We start from the raw sequence: 23288 nt of genomic DNA on the forward strand, positions 1-23288 counted from the left end.
AAGGGAGTGATGGAGATTGGACGATAGTTGGCCGGGCAGGAGGGGTCGGCAGTGGGTTTCTTGAGAAGGGGGTGCACAAGGGAGTGCTTCAGGGGGGATGGGAAGACTCCAGTGGTGAAGGAGTGATTGCAGAAATCAGCCAGGGCAGGAGCCAGGGAGTCGATGTGGTCCTTGATGGTTTTGGAGGAACAGGAGTGAACCTGTTTTGATGAGACTTTCATAGATCGGACTTGTATAGCAACCTTGTCTGCAGAGAACAGGGGAAAGGCAGAGAAGGAGGGAGGAGAGGTTGCTGCAGAGTGGCCAGGGGAAAAGCAGGGAAAGGGGTAGAGGTTGGAAAGGAGGAGAGAGAGAGTACAGGATATCCTGAGTTTTAGAGATGAAATGTGAAGCCAGTGTCGTACAGAGGGCCTGGGAGGGGACAGGAGAGGTAGAGACTGCGGCAGGATTGGCCAGTTCCTTGCAGATTTTAAAGTGTTTGGCCGAGTTGTTAGATGTCGCAGAGACGCAGGCTTGGATATGCACTCTCTTCTTGGATAGAACAGAGAGCCGGTATTGCCTTTGCAACAGGCGGCAGGCCAGTTTGTCAGAGGATGCACATGAAGCACGCCATTTCCACCCGGCCACCCTACACTTGCGTTTTAGGGTGACAAGGTCGGAATCGTACCAGGAGTTGCACTTGGCTTTGGGCTTGAGGCGGATTCTCATGACAGGGGCAAGGATATCAAGAGTATCAGATATAGCTGAGTGGAGCGTGGAGAGGGCTGTGTCAGGATGAGAGTCAGCCGAAGGGGGAGGGGGGATGAGAAGGTGGCAGCGAAAGCCTCAGCAGACACGCGCTTCATGGGTCGGATGACCGAGAAGGTGGGTGGCAGTGATGGAAGTGGCTTGGCCTGAGGGGTAGGGAGGGTGAGGTGGGAGAAGAGGAGAAAGTGATCACTACAGGAGAGAGGAGTGGTGATAGGGGCAGAGAGGGGAAGGTCTGAGGAGATAAGAACATCAAGAGTGTGCCCTGCAGAGTGAGTTGGGCCAGAGGGGAGAATTGTGAGTGAGAGAAAGTCGCAGAGGTCGTGAAACATTCCAGAGGGAGGACAGGCGGCATCCAGGTGGATGTTGAAGTCACCAAGAAGGAGGAGTTGGGTAGTCGAGACCAGGAGGGAAGAGGAGAGGTCCGCCCACTCAGAGACGAAGGAGGAAACCTGACCAGGTGGCAGATAGATAGTAGCCACAGTAAGAGAATGGCTAGGGAAGAGAGAGAGCCTGCAGACGAGGCATTCGAAGGAGGAGTAGGCCTGCGTAGGAGTGACAGAGGCATGTATCCACTCGGTGAAGATCAGTGCTACACCCCCCCAGAGGGGTTGGCCCTGGGAGCGGAGAAAATCTTGTAGCCGTCAGGTAGGAGCGTATCAAAACTTGTGACAGAGCTGGCCATGAACCATGTCTCAGTGAGACAGAGGACATCAAGGTCAAGTTCTTCCAGAAGGCGGCAGATATCAGAGGAGTGTTTGACAGCGGAGCGAGAGTTGAGAATGGCAATATGGAGAAGGTTGCCATCCTTGAAAGAATTCCGGGCAGGGGTACAGATCAGAGGTATGCCCTGTGGAGGTATACGAGGAGCCCGGGAGGGGGCAGAGAGGGAGGGAGAGGGCAAGGTAGCCGAGGAGGAGACAGAAGGGGGAGGCGAGGTAGTCACAGAAAAGTGGGAGGGGACAGCAGGAGAAGAAAGAAAGACCGGGAACATAAGACCGGAATCGTAAAACCGGGAATCGCAACTGGCGGATGGTGTGACGAATGTCAGTGGCACATGGAACCCTCCCTCACTGATAGCCAGGGCAGGGAGAAAAGGTTGCCATTGTGGTACCGTCCTTGACTCCAGCGGCAGACAAAATGCCAACGAATACAGCATAGCCGGTGAGTCGAAAGAACCTGATAAGAGCCAGACTGTGTCAAACTGAAGGTTGCAGTGGCAACATTAAAAGATTAAAAGTATAGAAAGGAAAATACCCGAAGGCCCTAAGGGAGGCCGATGAATGATGTCAAGGTGGTCATACAAGGGTGCAGCCAAATCCCTTGTACAATCGAAAGTCCTTGACGCCTTGTAAAATAGTAAGCATTGAGAAAAGTGGCGTTTGAACCCGGCAGACGTGAACGCCGCATGAACTGTGTGAAGCCTGACTGGGGACTGAGAGAAAGCCTGACTGGGGGCTGAGAGAAAACCTGACTGGGGCTGGTTAAAAATTGGACACCACTATTGGAAGGTCTGAGCCCGGCTGAGAGGGACCTAAATACCTGGGATGGTTGTTTAAAAAGACATTAAGGTTTGTGAATATGACGCATGAGGGGATTGTGATTGAAAGGCAATAATTAACCTATTTGAGGGATGCCCAGAGAAAAGCTGAGAGAAGCAAATCCCACATTGTGAAAAAGGCTGCATGAGCTACATTGTTGCAAGAAAGTGGTGTTTGAACCCGGCAGAGGGGAACGCTGCGTAAACTGAGAGAAAGCCTGACTGTGGCTCAAAGAAAGCCTGACTGGGGGCTGGATAAGCTATTGGTTGGTCTGAGCTCGACTGAGGGAGACTAACGTAGAGAAACGGATTGGAGCCCAACTGAGGGGGATCCACGGGTGAAAAGTAATCGCCAAACGTAAAGAGAAATTAGAAGGAACTTTTTTTAAATCATTTTTCAAAACATCACCACCTCTGAAGTAAGAGACTTTGCATGAAGGAGTCATGCATACAGAAGATGCCTGATATAGTGGAAAGAAACTGTAACCTTTTATAGGAGAAGCCCAGGAGTGTGCTGTGCAAGAAAGTTCTGCCATTGTCCCGTGCTTGAAAACGTGGGGAAGGGAGACCCCGGCCATAACATCCTGACCTATTATTTGTGAACACTTCTTTATTTTCTTGCGAACACTATCCCACACTCTTTTACAACTAGTAGTAAGGATTGGCAATAGTTTTATTTTAGTATTGGCCCTTTTTATTTGACAAGACGCCACTAGGACTGCCTTATTTTTATTTGATGGTCGAAGCTTGCTCCCATCTTAGATTTAGGTTTAGATTAGGCGTTTTTCTCACCCATTTATACAGTTTAATTAACACCCTTGAACTGTGATCACCTGTCTGTCTTTACTGTTGTCACCATGAGTTCCATACAGTACATACTATAGGGCAGCGCAGTTGAGAGTGCTGAATCTGGAAGACTATCAAGATATGTCCCTTAGGTGGATATTTATTTATTTATTTTTACATTTATAGAGTGCGCTAAGCCTTTGGGCATCAAGGCGCTGTTACATAAACCAGTGACTCATGTGTACAGAATACAGAAGAGAGCATTATCTACATTAGTGTTTGTCAGACATCATGGGTTTATGGACATACCTCACAGAGGAAGGAGCCATAGTAGTCAGCATTAGGAGAACATCAACGTTTTTAGCGCTTTCCTGAAGGTCCAATAAGACTGTTCGGCCCGCAGGGTAAGCGGCGTAAGTTCCATTGTTTGGACGCGATTACTGGGGAGCTAGATCCTCCAGCTTTGGCACGCTTGTATTTGGGCTGAATGATGCTGCGGGCATAGCTGCTCTGGTCGGTCTGCCAGACGATGTTTTGGTGATTTTTTTGTGATAAGTAAGGTGGGGCATCTTTGGATAGGCATCTATGCGTGATGGAAAGCGTTTTAAAAAGGACCCGCTCACGGATAGGGAGCAAGTGGACATTTTTTCTTTCTGCAGTGATATGATCAGCTTTAGGAATATTAAGCGCGGCTCTGAGTGCGTTATTCTGTATAACCTGCATTTTCCGAACACTGATATCAGTAGTACCTGCAAAGAGGGCATTGCAATAGTCGAGCGTTGATCCTGTGGTGGCTCGGGCTATAGTCAAGCAGCTATCAGTAGAGAGGAATGGTCTGGAGGCGTTGATTAGTTTGCTATTGTATGCGGCAGAGGAGGCAATGGCGTTAACTTGCCGTGATAGCGAAAGTGAAGCATCCAGATACACGCCAAGTGTTTTCACAAAGGGTGAGACAGGTATTGCGGTCCCATCAATGTTGAAGGATGAGTATAGGGGGTGATTGCTAGCCGATTGACTACCTCATGGTATTCAATAGCACCTGCACTCAGAGGGGAGGAAAGGGAGAGGGACGCGGGGGGAGGTTGGTATAAAAGCTTGACTATGTTGATGGATTGGCCGGCAAGTTTTGATGTAACGTGTTTTGAAAACAGAAAAATAAAGATTTATTTTAAAAAAGGGATTCTGGGAAGTTGCCTTAACAGAGGTACAGTAACCCCACACCTGGGACACTTTTTCCAGAAGCAAAGTGGAATTCACAATCCGCTGTGAAAATCCTTTGGAAATATGTCATGGCTCATTCCCTCATGGGTATTACAAGAGCGTATCCAACGTCATAACGAGCATCAACAAGAAGCTGGCAGACATTGAAACGCAAAGCCATATCAAACTGACTCTAGACACCTACTTAAGGAAAGTATTTCTTATAAGGCCTGAGCAAGGTAGCAAATTCACCTGCGCTCGGAAACTCTTTAGGGTTTTGGGAACGGTACAGAACACAGGTGAATATGATCCTCACAACAAAACCTGTGCGGATATTAACGGGGGGTACCACCCTCTCTTCTGTACGGTGACATTGTAGAATCTCAGAGGGTGGGTGACAGTTTCACGCCCCTGCTCAGGATCATGCCAATCAAGGGGTTAAGCAATGGCGTTATGAATATTCAGTATATCAAAAGAGACTATGTGCCGGTGTGTAAAGGCCATTTTGACACCATCAACATCTCAATAATGGATGACCAGGCATTATCCATCTCATTCAAGTTTGGAAAGGGGATCATGAAACTACACCTGCGACCTTGTAAGAGTTTTGACGACTTATGGTGGTGGTGAAAAACGACGGGGACCCTTCCCTTTACAGGGATTATTACATGGCCAAGGTGGGTCACGGAATGCCAGGCTTCCACGTGTGCTAGTCATGTACGGCGCTGGTTTGGGAGGTATATAATAAAGCGTATTCAGAACAGCCATGCTGTTCTTAGAAGGGGGTTACCAACTCTCCATGACATTTCAAAGGTTTGTATTAGAGAAAGTGCAAAGGGGATTGCTAAGGGCTTTCCCTCTCTCTCATCTAGTGTGGGAGGTTTTCTCTTTAGCCCAGATGTCCTTGAACACCAGGATGGCCTCTAGAGATCGGTGACCTCTACTGCCTCTGCCTGCCTGCTTGTGATGGCCTAAGAGCAAACACCCTTTCCATCTAACTCCCCATGGGAACAATCTAGGTGACACCTAACCAAGGTCATACAATATCATTTCTACAAGAAGATATGCCTTCCAGACACTTGGGTCCCACTTGGTCTTTTCCTTTCACGCCCTTGTACTCCTGGCCCTGATGTTCTATCCTTTCTCGCCTTACCTCCTACCCTCCTCCCCTTCTTTCTTCCACTCTCCTTTGTCTCTCCCTCTTTATCTCTCTCTCCTCCTGTCCTACTAATTTTCTCTTGCTACTCCTATTCTCCTCCTCCTTTCTATCACTACTCTCCCCATTACTACTATTCTGCCCTCCCCATCTACTACGAGTCTCCACTCCACCCACACCTTCTCCCACAGTCACTCTCCTTTCACTCCCCCAGTTACCTTCTTATTCACTCTCACTCACCCCTACTCTGATAGTCTCACTCTCGCGCCTTGCACGCACACTCGCACCAAAGTGCCACTTTTTCTCACCAACCAATACCTCACCTTGCACACTTCAGCAATCCTTCTACAGTCTCCTATGCACTGTCCTTCCTCCACTTTGTCTTTTGGTCCTCCTTCTCCTCCCTTGACTTCATCCAAACAAACTACACCGTCCTGTTTCATGTATGCCTTTTATCCTCTACCTTCCCCCTCCATTGGGTCACTTCCAGAGCTCGTTCCCTGGGCCACTCGCTGTCTTTCTTCCCCCCAGGGGTGGCATTACAGTTAAGCAAAGACGTATAATGGGTGTTAAGCCCCGCCCCCTTTTTGAACACATGTCCGCTAGTATTCAGGAATGGAGGCCTGCTCTCAACAAAGGCAATGTCCCAGTTCGTAATGGGCTGAGAATTGTGATAGCCGCGTGGCTGTATGGACCGTTCCATGGCACCGTTACAGGTATATTTAATGTCTGTGGTACATAGAGCACTGGGATCGCCGCTTCGCTCTGCGTTCCTGTTGCAGGGAAACTGAGTGCCTGTGGCGCACAGAGCGCTGGGATCGCCACTTCAAGGTGCGGGCCACTCCAGAGTCCTGTTGAAGGTAGAATGCAGGTCTGTGCTGCACAGAGCGTTGGGATCGCCACTTCAAGGAGTAGACCACTCCACAGTCCTGTTGAAGGTACAATGCAGGTCTGTGTTGCACTGGAATTGTTACTTTGATGCAGGGAATGCTCTGCCGGTTCATCATTTCTCGCTGTCTCTCTCCAGGTGGGGTTGCTCGTTCTTTCTTCCACCACTTTGCCTTCTGGGAAAGGTACACCTATGGGACAAAAAGAAAGACTGTCCAGCAGATTGTGCAATAGAGGTATGGGGCAAGAAAAGGTGGTACTCATTTCAGACATACTGGCACATGTGGAAGGGACAGGGACCCTCCCAGCTCTCACAGTCCACCTATGAGGTGGGACTGGCCCTGGTGAAAACCCTGGTAGACCACCCACCCCAGGCTGAGAGGGGGTCAACATCCCCTCTTGACAGGGTCAGGTTCCTTACCCCATCACATAAGAAAATGCAATGAATGAAATAAAATATTTGGAAGAGTAGTGCTTAGAGCACACACGTGGGGACGCTGTTGAAACAGACAATGTTTTATTTCTGAGAGGCCCTGAATGTACAGGAGCAGCAGGCAGAGCAAAATCACAGTCATGTTTTGGAGGTCGCGCAGCGAGAAGTGGGATTATTTAGAATATACAGGAAATCCCACAATGCAATGCAAGCAGGACATTAGCCTCTGCCCGGGTGCTGGTGCTCCCAGTGACATGTTAGACAACACCAAAGAAGGCATGTTTAGGTGCCTGAGACCCAGAACTGGAATCACATGGGTGCTAGACCCCAGATGAGGTCTTGTTGCATCTGTCCGCTGTCAATGGTGGTCTATATCATGTGGCTAGGCTGAGCAAATAGTGCAGGTCTCATATGCAGCTGCAAAACCAAGCCCTCCGAAGTGGCAAGGATGCTGTTAGGAAGTTCATCGTTAATGTAATATCTTACTGACTTTTCTGTATAAGCCTCATTGTGTGAAACCCCATAAAAACCCTGATGTTTTTGTGCTTGGCGACCATATTTTTGGGACAGTGATACTCTGCCAGTTTCTCTATTTCTGCACAGCTGTATGCAAATACATCCTGTCTCTAGCATTGCTGCCTGCGTGGCAGCTGCATGTGAATATTTTGCCTCTAGCATTGCTGCCTGGGTTGCAGCTGCATGGAAATACATCCTGCCTCTAGCATCGCTGCCTGGGTCGCAGCTGCATGGGAAAACATCATGCTCTAGCATTGCTGCCTGGGTCGCAGCTGCATGGAAATAAATCCTGCCTCTAGCATCGCTGCCTGGGCTGCAGCTGCATGGGAATACACCCTGCCTCTAGCATTGCTGCCCGGGTCGCAGCTGCATGGGATTACATCCCGCCTCTAGCATTGCTGCCTGGGTCACAGCTGTATGGAAATACATCCTACCCCTATCATTGCTGCCCAGGTCGCTGATGCATGGGAATACATCCTGCCTCTAGCATTGCTGCATGGGTCGCAGCTGCATGGAAATACATCCTGCCTCTATCATCACTGCCCGGGTCACATCTGCATGGGAATACATCCCGCCTCTAGCATTGCTGCCTGGGTCACAGCTGTATGGAAATACATCCTACCCCTATCATTGCTGCCCAGGTCGCTGATGCATGGGAATACATCCTGCCTCTAGCATTGCTGCATGGGTCGCAGCTGCATGGAAATACATCCTGCCTCTATCATCACTGCCCGGGTCACATCTGCATGGGAATACATCCTGCCTCTAGCATTTCTGCCCGGGTCGCAGCTGCATGGGAATGCATCCTGCCTCTAGCACTGCTGCCTGGGTCCCAGCTGCATGGAATTACATCCTGCCTCTAGCATTGCTGCCTGGGTCGCAGCTGCATGGAAATACATCCCGCCTCTGACATTGCTGCCTGGGTTGCAATTGCATGGAAATACATCCTGCCTCTGGCATTGCTGCCTGGGTCGCAGCTGCATGGAAATAAATCCTGTCTCTAGCACTGCTGCCTGGGTCGCAGCTGCAGGGAAATACATCCTGCATCTAGCATTGCTGCCTGGGTCGCAGCTGCATGGGAATACATCCTACCTCTAGCATCGCTGCCTGGGTCGCAGCTGCATGGCAAGGCATCCAGCCTCTAGCATTGCTGCCTGGGTCGCAGCTGCATGGGAATACATCCTGCCTCTAGCATCGCTGCCTGGGCTGCAGCTGCATGGGAATACATCCTGCCTCTGGCATTGCTGCCTGGGTCGCAGCTGCATGGCAAGGCATCCAGCCTCTAGCATTGCTGCCTGGGTCGCAGCTGCATGGGAATACATCCTGCCTCTAGCATCGCTGCCTGGGCTGCAGCTGCATGGGAATACATCCTGCCTCTAGCATTGCTGCCCGGGTCGCAGCTGCATGGCAAGGCATCCTGCCTCTAGCATTGCTGCCTGGGTCGCAGCTGCATGGAAATGCACCCTGCCTATAGCATCACTGCCTGGGTCGCAGCTGCATGGGAATACATCCTGCCTCTGGCATTGCTGCCTGGGTCACAGGTGCATGGCAAGGCATCCTGCCTCTAGCATTGCTGCCTGGGTCGCAGCTGCATGCAAGGCATCCTGCCTCTAGCATTTCTGCCTGGGTCGCAGCTGCATGCAAGGCATCCTGCCTCTAGCATTGCTGCCTGGGTCGCAGCTGCATGGAAATACATCCTGCCTCTAGCATTGCTGCCTGGGGCACAGCTGCATGGCAAGGCACCCTGCCTCTAGCATTGCTGCCCGGGTCGCAGCTGCATGGGAATACATCCTGCCTCTAGCATTGCTGCCTGGGTCGCAGCTGCATGGCAAGGCATCCTGCCTCTAGCATTGCTGCCTGGGTCGCAGCTGCATGCAAGGCATCCTGCCTCTAGCATTGCTGCCCGGGTCGCAGCTGCATGGCAAGGCATCCTGCCTCTAGCATTGCTGCCTGGGTGGCAGCTGCATGGCAAGGCACCCTGCCTCTAGCACTGCTGCCTGGGTCGCAGCTGCATGGAAATACATCCTGGCTCTAGCATTGCTGCCTGGGTCGCAGCTGCATGGGAATACACCCTGCCTCTAGCATCGCTGCCTAGGTCGCAGCTGCATGGGAATAAATCTTGCCCTAGCATTGTTGCCTGGGTCGCAGCTGCATGGGAATACATCCTGCCTCTGGCATTGTTGCCTGGGTCACAGCTGCATGGCAAGGCATCCTGCCTCTAGCATTGCTGCCTGGGTCGCAGCTGCATGGCAAGGCATCCTGCCTCTAGCATTGCTGCCTGGGTCGCAGCTGCATGGGAATACATCCTGCCTCTGGCATTGTTGCCTGGGTCACAGCTGCATGGCAAGGCATCCTGCCTCTAGCATTGCTGCCCGGGTCGCAGCTGCATGGCAAGGCATCCTGCCTCTAGCATTGCTGCCTGGGTCGCAGCTGCATGGCAAGGCATCCTGCCTCTGGCATTGTTGTCTGGGTCACAGCTGCATGGCAAGGCATCCTGCCTCTAGCATTGCTGCCTGGGTCGCAGCTGCATGGGAATACATCCTGGCTCTAGCATTGTTGCCTGTGTCGCAGCTGCATGCAAGGCATCCTGCCTCTAGCATTGCTGCCTGGGTCGCAGCTGCATTGCAAGGCATCCTGCCTCTAGCATTGCTGCCTGGGTCGCAGCTGCATGGGAATACACCCTGCCTCTAGCATCGCTGCCTGGGTCGCAGCTGCATGGGAATACATCTTGCCCTAGCATTGTTGCCTGGGTCGCAGCTGCATGGGAATACATCCTGCCTCTGGCATTGTTGCCTGGGTCACAGCTGCATGGCAAGGCATCCTGCCTCTAGCATTGCTGCCTGGGTCGCAGCTGCATGGCAAGGCATCCTGCCTCTAGCATTGCTGCCTGGGTCGCAGCTGCATGGGAATACATCCTGCCTCTGGCATTGTTGCATGGGTCACAGCTGCATGGCAAGGCATCCTGCCTCTAGCATTTCTGCCCGGGTCGCAGCTGCATGGCAAGGCATCCTGCCTCTAGCATTGCTGCCTGGGTCGCAGCTGCATGGCAAGGCATCCTGCCTCTGGCATTGTTGTCTGGGTCACAGCTGCATGGCAAGGCATCCTGCCTCTAGCATTGCTGCCTGGGTCGCAGCTGCATGGGAATACATCCTGCCTCTAGCATTGCTGCCTGGGTCGCAGCTGCATGCAAGGCATCCTGCCTCTAGCATTGCTGCCTGGGTCGCAGCTGCCTGGCAAGGCATCCTGCCTCTAGCATTGCTGCCTGGGTCGCAGCTGCATGGAAATACATCCTGCCTCTAGCATTGCTGCCTGGGTCGCAGCTGCATGGCAAGGCATCCTGCCTCTAGCATTGCTGCCTGGGTCGCAGCTGCATGGGAATACATCCTGCATCTAGCATTGCTGCCTGGGTCGCAGCTGTATGGCAATGCATCCTGCCTCTAGCATTGCTGCCTGGGTCGCAGCTGCATGGCAAGGCATCCTGCCTCTAGCATTGCTGCCTGGGTCGCAGCTGCATGGAAATACATCCTGCCTCTGGCATTGCTGCCCGGGTCACAGCTGCATGGCAAGGCATCCTGCCTCTAGCATTGCTGCCTGGGTCGCAGCTGCATGGAAATAAATCCTGCCTCTAGCATTGCTGCCTGGGTCGCAGCTGCATGGAAATACATCCTGCCTCTAGCATTGCTGCCTGGGTTGCAGCTGCATGCAAGGCATCCCGCCTCTAGCATTGCTGCCTGGGTCGCAGCTGCATGGAAATACATCCTGCCTCTAGCATTGCTGCCTGGGTCGCAGCTGCATGGAAATAAATCCCGCCTCTAGCACTGCTGCCTGGGTGGCAGCTGCATGGAAATACATCCTGCCTCTAGCATTGCTGCCTGGGTCGCAGCTGCATGCAAGGCATCCTGCCTCTAGCATTGCTGCCTGGGTCGCAGCTGCATGGCAAGGTATCCTGCCTCTAGCACTGCTGCCTGGGTCGCAGCTGCATGGAAATACATCCTGCCTCTAGCATTGCTGCCCGGGTCGCAGCTGCATGGGAAGGCATCCTGCCTCTAGCATTGCTGCCTGGGTCGCAGCTGCATGGAAATGCATCCTGCCTCTAGCATTGGTGCCTGGGTCGCAGCTGCATGGAAATGCATCCTGCCTCTAGCATTGCTGCCTGGGTCGCAGCTGCATGGAAATGCATCCTGCCTCTAGCACTGCTGCCTGGGTCGCAGCTGCATGGGAAGGCATCCTGCCTCTAGCACTGCTGCCCGGGTCGCAGCTGCATGGGAAGGCATCCTGCCTCGAGCATTGCTGCCCGGGTCGCAGCTGCATGGGAAGGCATCCTGCCTCGAGCATTGCTGCCCGGGTCGCAGCTGCATGGGAAGGCATCCTGCCTCGAGCATTGCTGCCCGGGTCGCAGCTGCATGGAAATACATCCTGCCTCGAGCATTGCTGCCCGGGTCGCAGCTGCATGGGAATACATCCTGCCTCGAGCATTGCTGCCCGGGTCGCAGCTGCATGGGAATACATCCTGCCTCGAGCATTGCTGCCCGGGTCGCAGCTGCATGGGAATACATCCTGCCTCTTGCATTGCTGCCCGGGTCGCAGCTGCACGGGAATGCATCCTGCCTCTTGCATTGCTGCCCGGGTCGCAGCTGCACGGGAATGCATCCTGCCTCTAGCATTGCTGCCCGAGTCGCAGCTTCACGGGAAGGCATCCTGCCTCTAGCATTGCTGCCCGGGTAGCAGCTGCATGGCAAGGCATCCTGCCTCTAGCATTGCTGCCCGGGTCGCAGCTGCATGGAAATACATCCTGCCTCTAGCATTGCTGCCCGGGTCGCAGCTGCATGGAAATGCATCCTGCCTCTAGCATTGCTGCCCGGGTCGCAGCTGCATGGGAAGGCATCCTGCCTCTAGCATTGCTGCCTGGGTCGCAGCTGCATGGAAATACATCCTGCCTCTAGCACTGCTGCCTGGGTCGCAGCTGCATGCAAGGCATCTTGCCTCTAGCATTGCTGCCCAGGTCGCAGCTGCATGGAAATACATCCTGCCTCTAGCATTGCTGCCCGGGTCGCAGCTGCATGGAAATACATCCTGCCTCTAGCATTGCTGCCTGGGTCGCAGCTGCATGGCAAGGCATCCTGCCTCTAGCATTGCTGCCTGGGTCGCAGCTGCATGGAAATACATCCTGCCTCTAGCATTGCTGCCCGGGTCACAGCTGCATGGGAATGCATCCTGCCTCTAGCATTGCTGCCCGGGTCACAGCTGCATGGGAATACATCCTGCCTCTAGCATTGCTGCCTGGGTCGCAGCTGCATCGAAATACATCCTGCCTCTGGCATTGTTGCCTGGGTCACAGCTGCATGCAAGGCATCCTGCCTCTAGCATTGCTGCCTGGGTCGCAGCTGCATGGCAAGGCATCCTGTCTCTAGCATTGCTGCCTGGGTCGCAGCTGCATGCAAGGCATCCTGCCTCTAGCATTGCTGCCTGGGTCGCAGCTGCATGGAAATACATCCTGCCTCTAGCACTGCTGCCTGGGTCGCAGCTGCATGCAAGGCATCCTGCCTCGGGCATTGTTGCCTGGGTCACAGCTGCATGGCAAGGCATCCTGCCTCTAGCATTGCTGCCTGGGTCGCAGCTGCATGGAAATACATCCTGCCTCTAGCATTGCTGCCTGGGTCGCAGCTGCATGGCAAGGCATCCTGCCTCTAGCATTGCTGCCTGGGTCGCAGCTGCATGGAAATACATCCTGCCTCTAGCATTGCTGCCTGGGTCGCAGCTGCATGGCAAGGCATCCTGCCTCTAGCATTGCTGCCCGGGTCGCAGCTGCATGGAAATACACCCTGCCTCTAGCATCACTGCCTGGGTCGCAGCTGCATGGGAATACATCCTGCCTCTGGCATTGTTGCCTGGGTCACAGCTGCATGGCAAGGCATCCTGCCTCTAGCATTGCTGCCTGGGTCGCAGCTGCATGCAAGGCATCCTGCCTCTAGCATTGCTGCCCGGGTCGCAGCTGCATGGCAAGGCATCCTGCCTCTAGCATTGCTGCCTGGGTCGCAGCTGCATGCAAGGCATCCTGCCTCTAGCATTGCTGCCTGGGTCGCAGCTGCATGGAAATACATCCTGCCTCTGGCATTGCTGCCTGGGTCGCTTATTGGATTACCTCGGAAGTGGAATCAGGAAAAACTGTGCAGACCCACAATTTGTGACAACACACCATTTGCACAATAAAGGGGCACAAGATAATGAAGCTAAACATGAGGCAAATGCGTTTCAAGGTGCTATGCAATGTTAAATGCATAACTCTGGAAAGTGCTCCGAAGCAGCTCTACAACTCATGGCGCTTGAAAACACGCGACAAAAAGAAGACATTATAGGAAAATCCCGATATGGAAAAATGTGCTTGAAAATAATAGGTTGAAACTGCATTTTAAAAGCTTTATGCAGGGGGAACCCCTGGAAATCCTCCCCCTGATAGGGATTGCTCTTGCCTACTCGCGGTAATAGGGGAGGGGGTTCTTCTAAAGTATTTTCCAAGGACTCTTTTTCCAAGTCCACACCAGTCCCTGCTCTACTGAGGACACGCCCACCGAGCTTGATAGGCATGTCCCACAGCCAGTAAAGACCTCACGCACCTCCAGGGTGTGTAATGAAGGAGAAGGACGGACACGCCCCCTTCAGGGGCTCTGTTGAGAAACGAAACTTAACTTCACTTTTTTTGTTATAGCTGAACATGGCCGCAGCCGCCCCGCTCCAGAGCCTGAAGGAGGAGGCCACCTGCTCCATATGCCTGGAATACTTCACAAGGCCGGTGTCTGTGGAGTGCGGACATGCCTTCTGCCTGTCCTGCATCACTCAGTGCTGGGAGGCACTGGAGGCAAACTTCCCCTGCCCTCAGTGCAGGAAAACCTCACAGAACAAAACCCTCCGACCTTACAGGCAGCTGGGGAACATGGTGGAAATGTTAAAACAGCTTCACCTTCCCAATACGACCCCCCAGGAGGAGAATCTGTGCAGAGAACACGAAGAGAAACTGAAACTCTTCTGCGAGGATGACCAGAGACCCATCTGTGTGGTCTGTCGGGAATCCAAGGGTCACAGAGCTCACACAGTGCTCCCCATTCCAGAGGCTGCCCAGGAGTACAAGGTAAGGTTGCTAAAGGGACAAGGGGTGTGTGCTAACACCGTGCTCTTCATTTCTGAGGCTGCCCAGGAGTACAAGGTATGTGTGCTATAGGGACATGGGGGTGGGGGTGGGGGGTTACACAGTCCTCTCCATGCCAGCAGCTGCCCAGGAGTACAAGGTGTGTGTGCTGTAGGTCTGGGACATGGGGGGTTCTCACAGACTCTTCATTTCTGAGGCTGTCCAGGAGTACAAGGTATGTGTGCTGTAGGGACATGGAGAGGGATGGGTTCTTACTCAGTCCTCCCCATTTCAGTGGCTGCCCAGGAGTACATGGTATGTGTGCTGTAGGTCTGGGACATGGGTGGGTTCTCACACACTGCTCTTCATTTCTGAGGCTGTGCAGGAATGCATAGTTTGCACTATAGCTCTTTTGCACTATGGCTCTGGGGCGAAAGGAGGCGGTGCATAATGCTTCCCATTCCAGACACTAGTGTCCAGGATTACACAGTATGTGTGCTGTATGTAGGTCAAGGAGACTCGTGGGGGGCAGTCTCCCGGGGAAGATGGGTAACGTTGTGGATATGATGGCACTCATTGTAGCCACAGTGTACCCCTAAAGGTGGAGGTCCAGCACGTGCAGCTGCACAGTGAAGAGAACCACACACCTGAGTGTGTGGCAGGTATCTCTGCAGCATAGAGCTCACACAGTGTGTCCTATAAAGAAGGGCCGAGGAGCACACTGTGTGTGACTTGACTGGTGGCAAAAGGCACCCTCAGAAGGGTGCCCAGGAGCACAAGTAGAGTATGTTAAAGAGCAGGAATCAAAGAGTCTGCCCAAAGTACCACAGTGTGCATTAGACGGGTCTGGGACCTTAGGGTGCACGCCGTATAGGAGGCTGACTAAGGGCACACAATGCATATTATGTGAAGGGTCTGAGCTCACAAAGGTCACAGTGTGGTCTATAGTAAGATACTCAAGAGCATGCGATGTTCATATGGCAAGCTGGGGACCAAAGGGTTGCCACAGAATAAGGCTGACCAAATGTACAAGATGCATATGTGACCAGACAGGAACCACATTTCCCACGATGCCCTCGCCCCCAGAGAGCACACATGCCATGGATAGAACCTATGTACATGATATGCGTTGGTTTCAGAATCAGGTGCTGGGTGGAGACTGCCCAAGAGTACACGTGATGAATGTTGCATGTCTTGGGATCCTAAACTCATGGTGAGTGGGGGCTGCCCAAGAGTACATGGGGTGTAAGTGGCAAGTCTTGGGCGCACATATCTCATTTAGTATTTAGTATTTATTTTATTTATATAGCGCACCAGGCCCCAGGGCATCCGGGCGCGTCACTTAGTTACAAGCCTAAAAACAGATCAGTGAAGTATGTACAGTCATTGCTTTAGGAGAAAATATACGAAATATACAAATTATATAGGAGAAATACAATATATAGGCATTGCATCAGGAGAGAAGATACACATTATAGAAAGATATACAAGTTATAAAAGAAATGCAGTATATGTACAGATTACAGTAAAGGATATAACAGAGGGCTGTTAACAGTAAAGTTGTAGCTCATGGGCGCACGGTCAAGGCAAGTCTTGGGCAGACAGCCAGGTTTTTGACTTTGCGCTTGAAGGCCGGGAAGGTAGGTTCAGCTCTGAGAGGATTAGGTAGTGAGTTCCATAGTTTTGAGGCTAGGACCGGAATGAGTAAAGGCTGCCACAGAGTACAGAGGGTGTACGTGGCATGTCTTGGGCACCTAAATCTCCTACTGAGTTCCAGGATGCCCAACAGTACAATGGTGTGTCTGGCATGTTTGGGACCTTGCATCTCATACTGTGTGGAGGCTGCCACAGAGGACAGGGTGTGTGTGTGGCATGTCTTGGTCAGTAATGCACTGCACAGCAGCTGCTATGCCCCATTATGGAATCCCACAGGACATGCAGTAATTCTGCATGGACAGTTGCTGCAGCTTTACATGTCAATATTAACTCCATGTCAGAGCAGCAGATTGTTGGTGTGGGTCCTAAACCCATAAACTTGCAAAGCGGTGGCCTGGCTTCCAATGAGGCTCTTCCTTTAAGGAAATACATAAATGGAGGTTGTTCCCCAATGAACCCCTAAAATCTCACTTCTTCTGACTCCAGTCCTCTTTCCCCACTGCTCAACTGCAGCCCCCCACATGGCAAGCTCTCTGCAGATGGGCAATGGTTGGACCCAGCCCTGGGGCACAGTCCCATCACACGCAAGGTTGGTGCTACTCAACTGCACCCCCACTTCACCCAATGGCGAGCTCTCTGCAGATGGGCAATGGTTGGAGCCCTGGGGCGCAGCCCCATCACATGCGAGGCTGGTGCTACTCGACGCCGGGGGAAGAATAGACATGTTCGGCTCAACTCTCATAGGATGGAGGATAAGCCTTTTTTGGGCTATTGGGGGTTGACTATAAAACATATCCTCCTCAATTACAAAGCCAATGGTACTGGCTTTGCCAGTGCTTGGTTCTTTTTGTTTACATCTCACAGTGACAGGCCATTTAAGTGTAAATCACTGTGAAATGTGTTCTTAGCAAGGAGGTGGTGCTAGGAGTCTACTGTACATTAGTGTCAGTACCAGATGCAACGCCCGTGGCTTCACTTCTGGCCTATAACCAGGGTGTGGGCCGATAATGCATGTTAAAGCCTCTCCTCCCCCCGGGTTGCCTTTTCACAGTAAATCATAGTTAATCTTAAGGTTTCTGCTTAACCTTTACTCAATGCAAGTAACGTGGCATGTGCCCAGCATGTGACCTCACACATGACCTCGTGTGTGTGTGCCATGTGTGGATATCCCAAGCCTCCCTGTGGGTGGTACTGCTGAGGGTGCAAGTCTCGGGACCATAAGTCTCCCACCGCAGGAGGGTCTGCTGAGGAGAAAGGATATGAGCATTGATGACCTTAGGACCTCTATGAACAGAGTGTCTTCCAAGATGGATGAGCTATGGATTGTAAACCAGTCTATGGGAGCAGCTAGAAGACTGAGGGAGCATTCTCTATAAAATGTACATTAGCCTATGGGAGCAGCTAGTAGACTGAGGGAGCATTCTCTATAGAATGTACATTAGCCTATGGGAGTACCTAGGGGTCTGAGGGAGCATACACTCTAGACTGTACATTAGCCTATGCGAGCAGCTAGAAGACTGAGAGAGCATTCTCTATAGACTGTACATTATCCTATGGGGGCAGCTGGGAGTCTAAGGGAGTGTTCTCTATAGAATGTACATTAGCCTATGGGAGTACCTAGGAGTATGAGGGAGCATTCTCTATAGACTGTACATTAGCCTATGGGAGCAGCTGGGAGTCTGAGGGAGCATTCGCTATAGACTGTACATTAGCCCATGGGGGAGCAGCTAGAAGACTGGGGGAGTATTCTCTCTAGATTGTACATTAGCCTATTGGAGTACCTAGGATTCTGAGGGAGCATTCTCTATAGACGGTACATTAGCCTATGGGAGCAGCTGGGAGACTGAGGGAGCATTCGCTATAGACTGTACATTAGCCCATGGGGGAGCAGCTAGAAGACTGGGGGAGTATTCTCTATAGACTGTACATTAGCCTATGGGAGTACCTAGGAGTCTGAGGGAGCATTCTCTATAGATGGTGCATTAGCCTATGGGAGCAGCTGGGAGTTTGAGGGAGCATTCTCTATAGACTGTACATTAGCCTATGGGAGCAGTTAGGAGTCTGAGGGAGCATTCTTTATAGACTGTCCATTAGCCTATGGCAGCAGGTCGGAGTCTGCGGGAGCATTCTTTATAGACTGTTTATTAGCCTATGGGAGCAGCTGGGAGACTGAGGGAGCATTCGCTATAGACTGTACATTAGCCCATGGGGGAGCAGCTAGAAGACTGGGGGAGTATTCTCTATAGACTGTACATTAGCCTATGGGAGTACCTAGGAGTCTGAGGGAGCATTCTCTATAGATGGTGCATTAGCCTATGGGAGCAGCTGGGAGTTTGAGGGAGCATTCTCTATAGACTGTACATTAGCCTATGGGAGCAGCTAGGAGTCTGAGGGAGCATTCTTTATAGACTGTCCATTAGCCTATGGCAGCAGGTCGGAGTCTGCGGGAGCATTCTTTATAGACTGTTTAGTAGCCTATGGCAGCAGTTGGGAGCCTGAGGGAGGTGTACATTAGCCTATGGGAGAAGCTAGGAGTCTGAGGGAGCATTCTTTATAGTCTGTACATTAGCCTATGGGAGCAGCTGGGAGTCAGAGGGAGCATTCTTTATAGACTGTACATTAGCCTATGGTAGTATCTAGGAGTCTGAGGGAGCATTCCTTATAGACTGTACATTAGCCTATGGGAGCAGCTAGGAGTCTGAGGGAGCATTCTTTATAGACTGTCCATTAGCGTATGGCAGCAGGTCGGAGTCTGAGGGAGCATTGACTGTCCATTATCCTATGGGAGTAGTTGGGAGCCTGAGGGAGGTGTACATTAGCCTATGGGAGAAGCTAGGAGTCTGAGGGAGCATTCTTTATAGTCTGTACATTAGCCTATGGGAGCAGCTGGGAGTCTGAGGGAGCATTCTTTATAGACTGTACATTAGCCTATGGGAGTACCTAGGAGTCTGAGGGAGCATTCCTTATAGACTGTACATTAGCCTATGGCAGCAGCTAGGAGTCTGAGGGAGCATTCTTTATAGATTGTCCATTAGCCTATGGCAGCAGGTCGGAGTCTGAGGGAGCATTCTTTATAGACTGTCCATTATCCTATGGGAGCAGCAACAATTCTGAGGGAGCATTCTTTATAGACTGTCCCTTAGCCTATAGGAGCACCTAGGAGTCTGAAGGAGCATACACTCTAGACTGTCTGTTAGCCTATGGGAGCAGCTGGGAGTCTGAGGGAGCATGCATTATAGACTGTCCATTAGACTATGGGAGTACCTGGGAGTCTGATGGAACATAGACTGTCCATTAGCCTATGGGAGCAGCTGGGAGTCTGAGGGAGCATATATTATAGACTGTCCATTAGCCTATGGGAGCAGCTGGGAGTCTGAGGGAGCATATATTATAGACTGTCCATTAGCCTATGGGAGCAGCTGGGAGTCTGAGGGAGCATGCATTATAGACTGTCCATTTGCCTATGGGAGCAGCTGGGAGTCTGAGGGAGCATATATTCTAGACTGTCCATTTGCTTATGGGAGCAGCTGGGAGTCTGAGGGAGCATATATTGTAGACTGTAAGTGATCTTAAGAACATATTCTTTATGGACTATATACAAGCATAGGTGACCAGCGAGGCTGTCCTGGGACCCTTCTGCCTTGTTCTGTGTAGATTATGTATTTGCAGGATATCTTTTGACTAACAAACTGGTTTTATTCTTTTAGGATAAACTTTACAGCCAGATGGAACAATTGAAAAAAGAGCTGAAGGAGATGCAGGAGTGGGGAGAGGAAGAAAGCAGGAAAGCATCCGAGCTTGAGGTGAGAGTAATGCCTTCATATATGTGTAGAGAGGCTCAGGGCAGAGAGGCACGAGGGTGTCTTTCGAGAGTCCATGGAACAGTGCTGGATGGCTGAGATGTGAGACATCCCCCGAGAGTATTGTATTGAATTGATTGTTTATATAGCGCTTATACACAATGTGTTTCAAAGCGCTTCAAGGCAGCGAGGGAACAAGGGAGAATACAGCGACATTCTTATAAGTCCTTGATACATTAAGAATGTGAAATTAACTATCATACTCGGCCTGGCGACATTTCAGATAGTGCAAGAGATGTTGCCAGTGATAAGGAGGGGGGGATGGGAAGGAGAATGAGACAGACAAGCGGCTACCTTACTAGGCCTGATGACAATTTTGGTAGTGCCGGAATTTAACAAGAGGTGGGGCGGAGGGGGATCAGGGAGAAGGAGAACAAAACGAGCAACTATCCCAGTAGGCCTTAAACAGGGTTGTTTTCACACAAGCATGTGTTTGATCTCATAGTTCAAACTAAAAATGTTTTCCTATAGAGCAGAACTGAGATGGTTGATAACTTTTCCCCTTGAAGAGAGAATTATGAAAGTGAAATTACCTAAGCAAAAATGTAGGAATTGCAGGCGAGGCTCTAGGAGCATTTTAGCCCAAAGAGATGCTGAGCACATGTTTGCAGCTATTTCCAGCAAAAACAGTGCAGAGATTTGGTTTCTGTTAAACTTTACAGGTCAACCCCATAGCCGAGGAAACCTGGGTAGCCCATTTTGCTGCACTATTCGCCCTTGATTTTGGTAACGACAATGTTCAAGGAAAGGGTGACAAACCATGAGTGGATACTTTCCTTTGACTTGGATGATATCTTGGAGATATAGCTAAAGCTACTAACTCGCAAGCAACGGGTCCAGATGGACTATCCAACGCAATGTTTAAAGCTTATTCACAAGAATGGGCCCATATCCTGGAAACTTTGTTTCTTAGAATCCTCAACATGTTTCAGTTCACGACTCATTGTTGCAGAACATGTATCGGGAGTATATATCATTTCCTACGCTATGTAAACACACAAATGATTCAACAGAGCGTTCTAATGAACAGGCTGATTTTTCTTCTTACAATTTTAACATTTCTGCATCTTCTATCCTCACATTCTGGGTTCACGCATACACCCTTTTTGTAGAAATCTGCAGATAACAAAAGTATTTTTAAAAAGGGGGAGAGTTATTATCTCAAATTACTGTTATTTACTTTCAATGTGGTATGCATCTCTGAGGAGATTATAATTACCTTTCCTGGTGAGATTACTACCTTAGTATCCTCTTCATCATTGTCCCATAATGGTAAATCCCCTGTGTGCAAATGACAGGGCGTACCATTAATTTTGTAACATATAATTAATATATGAAGAATATATCATACGGTCGAATGATGCTGATAACTCAAGAAAGGCGCTTTTTATCTTAAAGTTAAAAATTTGAAAATACCTTAGTGTCACGTCTTTATCTTGACTTTCATTGTTGCACAAAGATCTGAAGCATTAGAAATGCATTAGTTCTTCCATCTGAACAACATTCAACATATTTTTTATATCAAACATTTTGTAAAAAGAACTATTTTTTTTCTTGTTGAATTTAATTTAGAAAGAGAGCATGTCTAGAATTCCCAGCACTAGGGTAAGTAATTCAGTGTTAGAGGACCATCAAACCTTCTGTGTTATAGAAATTCAGTTTGAACCTCACTTCATGCCTGTTGATAAAGGTATTCCTGTTACTACCCCTATTGTTGATCTAATTTACTTAAAATTGACACGTATTGCCAAGAAACCCACAATACTGAACTAGTTACTAACGTACCATAATCACAGCACAGTCAGTCATGAATTCTCCAGTATTTCCACCTCCCAAGAGTTTTCTCGTTTGAATAAACCCGGTATTTTAAGTCCCTATAGAACCAATTGTCGTCAAGGATGAATTCCCATTGCTAGACCAGCAATCTCTTTCGGCTGCTGGACCAACCAATCAGCTGTCTCTGAGGGAGATCACATACTATCGAGCATGGCGAAACTGGATGCGTGCAAATGAAAAAAGCTGTAGGGGTACACATATTGGTAATAACAATGTTCTAAACCAACAGAGAGAGGTTCTGGTATTTGTGCCCCTCTAACACCCATTCTGATCCATAAATCCATAATAGTGGAATGACTAGACCGATACTCTCAACCAGTCCTTGCATGAACTTGACGGCCATTTCTAGAGGAACAATATATGAACTAGAACGTTGCTGTCAGTCTGCTGACCATTAGCTTATAAATCATTGCCCATCGGGGGGTGGGGGGGGAGTGGAGTAGCAGCAAAGAAGTGCTGCCCGCCCCGTGATTGAGGGCCCGAAAGGTATTTGCACCAAAAACGGCAGTGCTAAACCTCGGAACAAAATCGATGAGGAGGTGAATCCTTGTGGTACACATGGGTGAAGTCTGGAGGTCAGGGAGGACCTGTGGAGGAGGGAACGGAGTGAGCTCCGGAATGGCTGGGAGGAGGAGCTCAGGATGAAAGTAATGGACCGGTAGGTTGGGATGCAGAGAGAGGGGCACAGGGGCCTGGAACCGGGGCTGGAGCTGGAATATCACCACAGTCCTCTGTGTGGAGGTGGGAGATAGAGTCCCCCCACCCCTGGCTGCCCCTCCTGGAATCACAGAGTCCTGAATCCTGAAGATTAGTTCCATTCACAGTGCTTTGAGGGCGTGAGACTCGGTGACAACAGAAAGTTTACCTGCAGAAGCAAACCGGAGCGCGCCCTCCCAGAGTCCAACTCCTGTCGGTGTCTGTGACTTCCTAACACATCTATCCCCGCCTGGCAGTGGAACTATAGAACCAGAGACTGCAGTATCTCTGGAACACATCGACAACCACAGCCAGCTATGTATTACCACCTACCGCTAGCTGACACACTACACTAGCAGCCAGACACTAGCACCAACGAGGGGTCGGGTCTACTAATAACAACCACCCATTGGGCTTGGGTACTGTAAGGAAGGCATGATCTCAAACAGTGAAGACAGACACAAGTGATCACAGTTCAAGGGTGTTTATTGAACTTCAATGGGTTGGATGAACGCCTATCTAACCCTATATTTAAGGATGGGACCAGGCTACAACCATCAAAGTAAATATAACACAGTCCTAGTGGAGTCTTTTCAAAATAAAAAGGGCCTATGCTAATAAACCTATTGCCAATCCCTTCTTCTAAATACAAATGATGTGGGAAAATGATGAATGCAAAAGAAAGAGTGTTCAATAAAAAATATGTCAGGACAGCCGGTCAATTAGCTTCCCTTCCCCACGTTTTCAGCACGGGGCAAGGTGGCACACTCGAGTTTAGCAAAGATTCTGGCTTCTCCAGCACAAGGATGCAGTTCAGGATATAAACCAGGGCCTTCTGCGACAAAGTCTCT

At 50.6% G+C, this 23288-nt stretch overlaps 2 protein-coding genes across 2 annotated transcripts in view; both read left to right on the plus strand.

The window, feature by feature from the left end:
• The window catches only part of LOC138520550 (E3 ubiquitin-protein ligase TRIM39-like), a 936034-nt gene that overhangs the window by 793483 nt on the left and 119263 nt on the right, over positions 1-23288 (plus strand). The gene's annotated exons all lie outside the window — the stretch shown is intronic.
• The window catches only part of LOC138520552 (E3 ubiquitin-protein ligase TRIM39-like), a 36407-nt gene continuing 27083 nt past the window's right edge, over positions 13965-23288 (plus strand). Inside the window, exons 1-2 of the mRNA XM_069632894.1 lie at positions 13965-14392; positions 19753-19848. Of these exons, the coding sequence (XP_069488995.1) occupies positions 13979-14392; positions 19753-19848 (510 nt within the window). The 5' untranslated portion in view covers positions 13965-13978. The remainder of the gene's footprint in view (positions 14393-19752; positions 19849-23288) is intronic.

Source organism: Ambystoma mexicanum, chromosome 13 (assembly GCF_040938575.1).
Source record: "Ambystoma mexicanum isolate Mex_15411 chromosome 13, UKY_AmexF1_1, whole genome shotgun sequence".
Classification (NCBI taxonomy): domain Eukaryota; kingdom Metazoa; phylum Chordata; class Amphibia; order Caudata; family Ambystomatidae; genus Ambystoma; species Ambystoma mexicanum.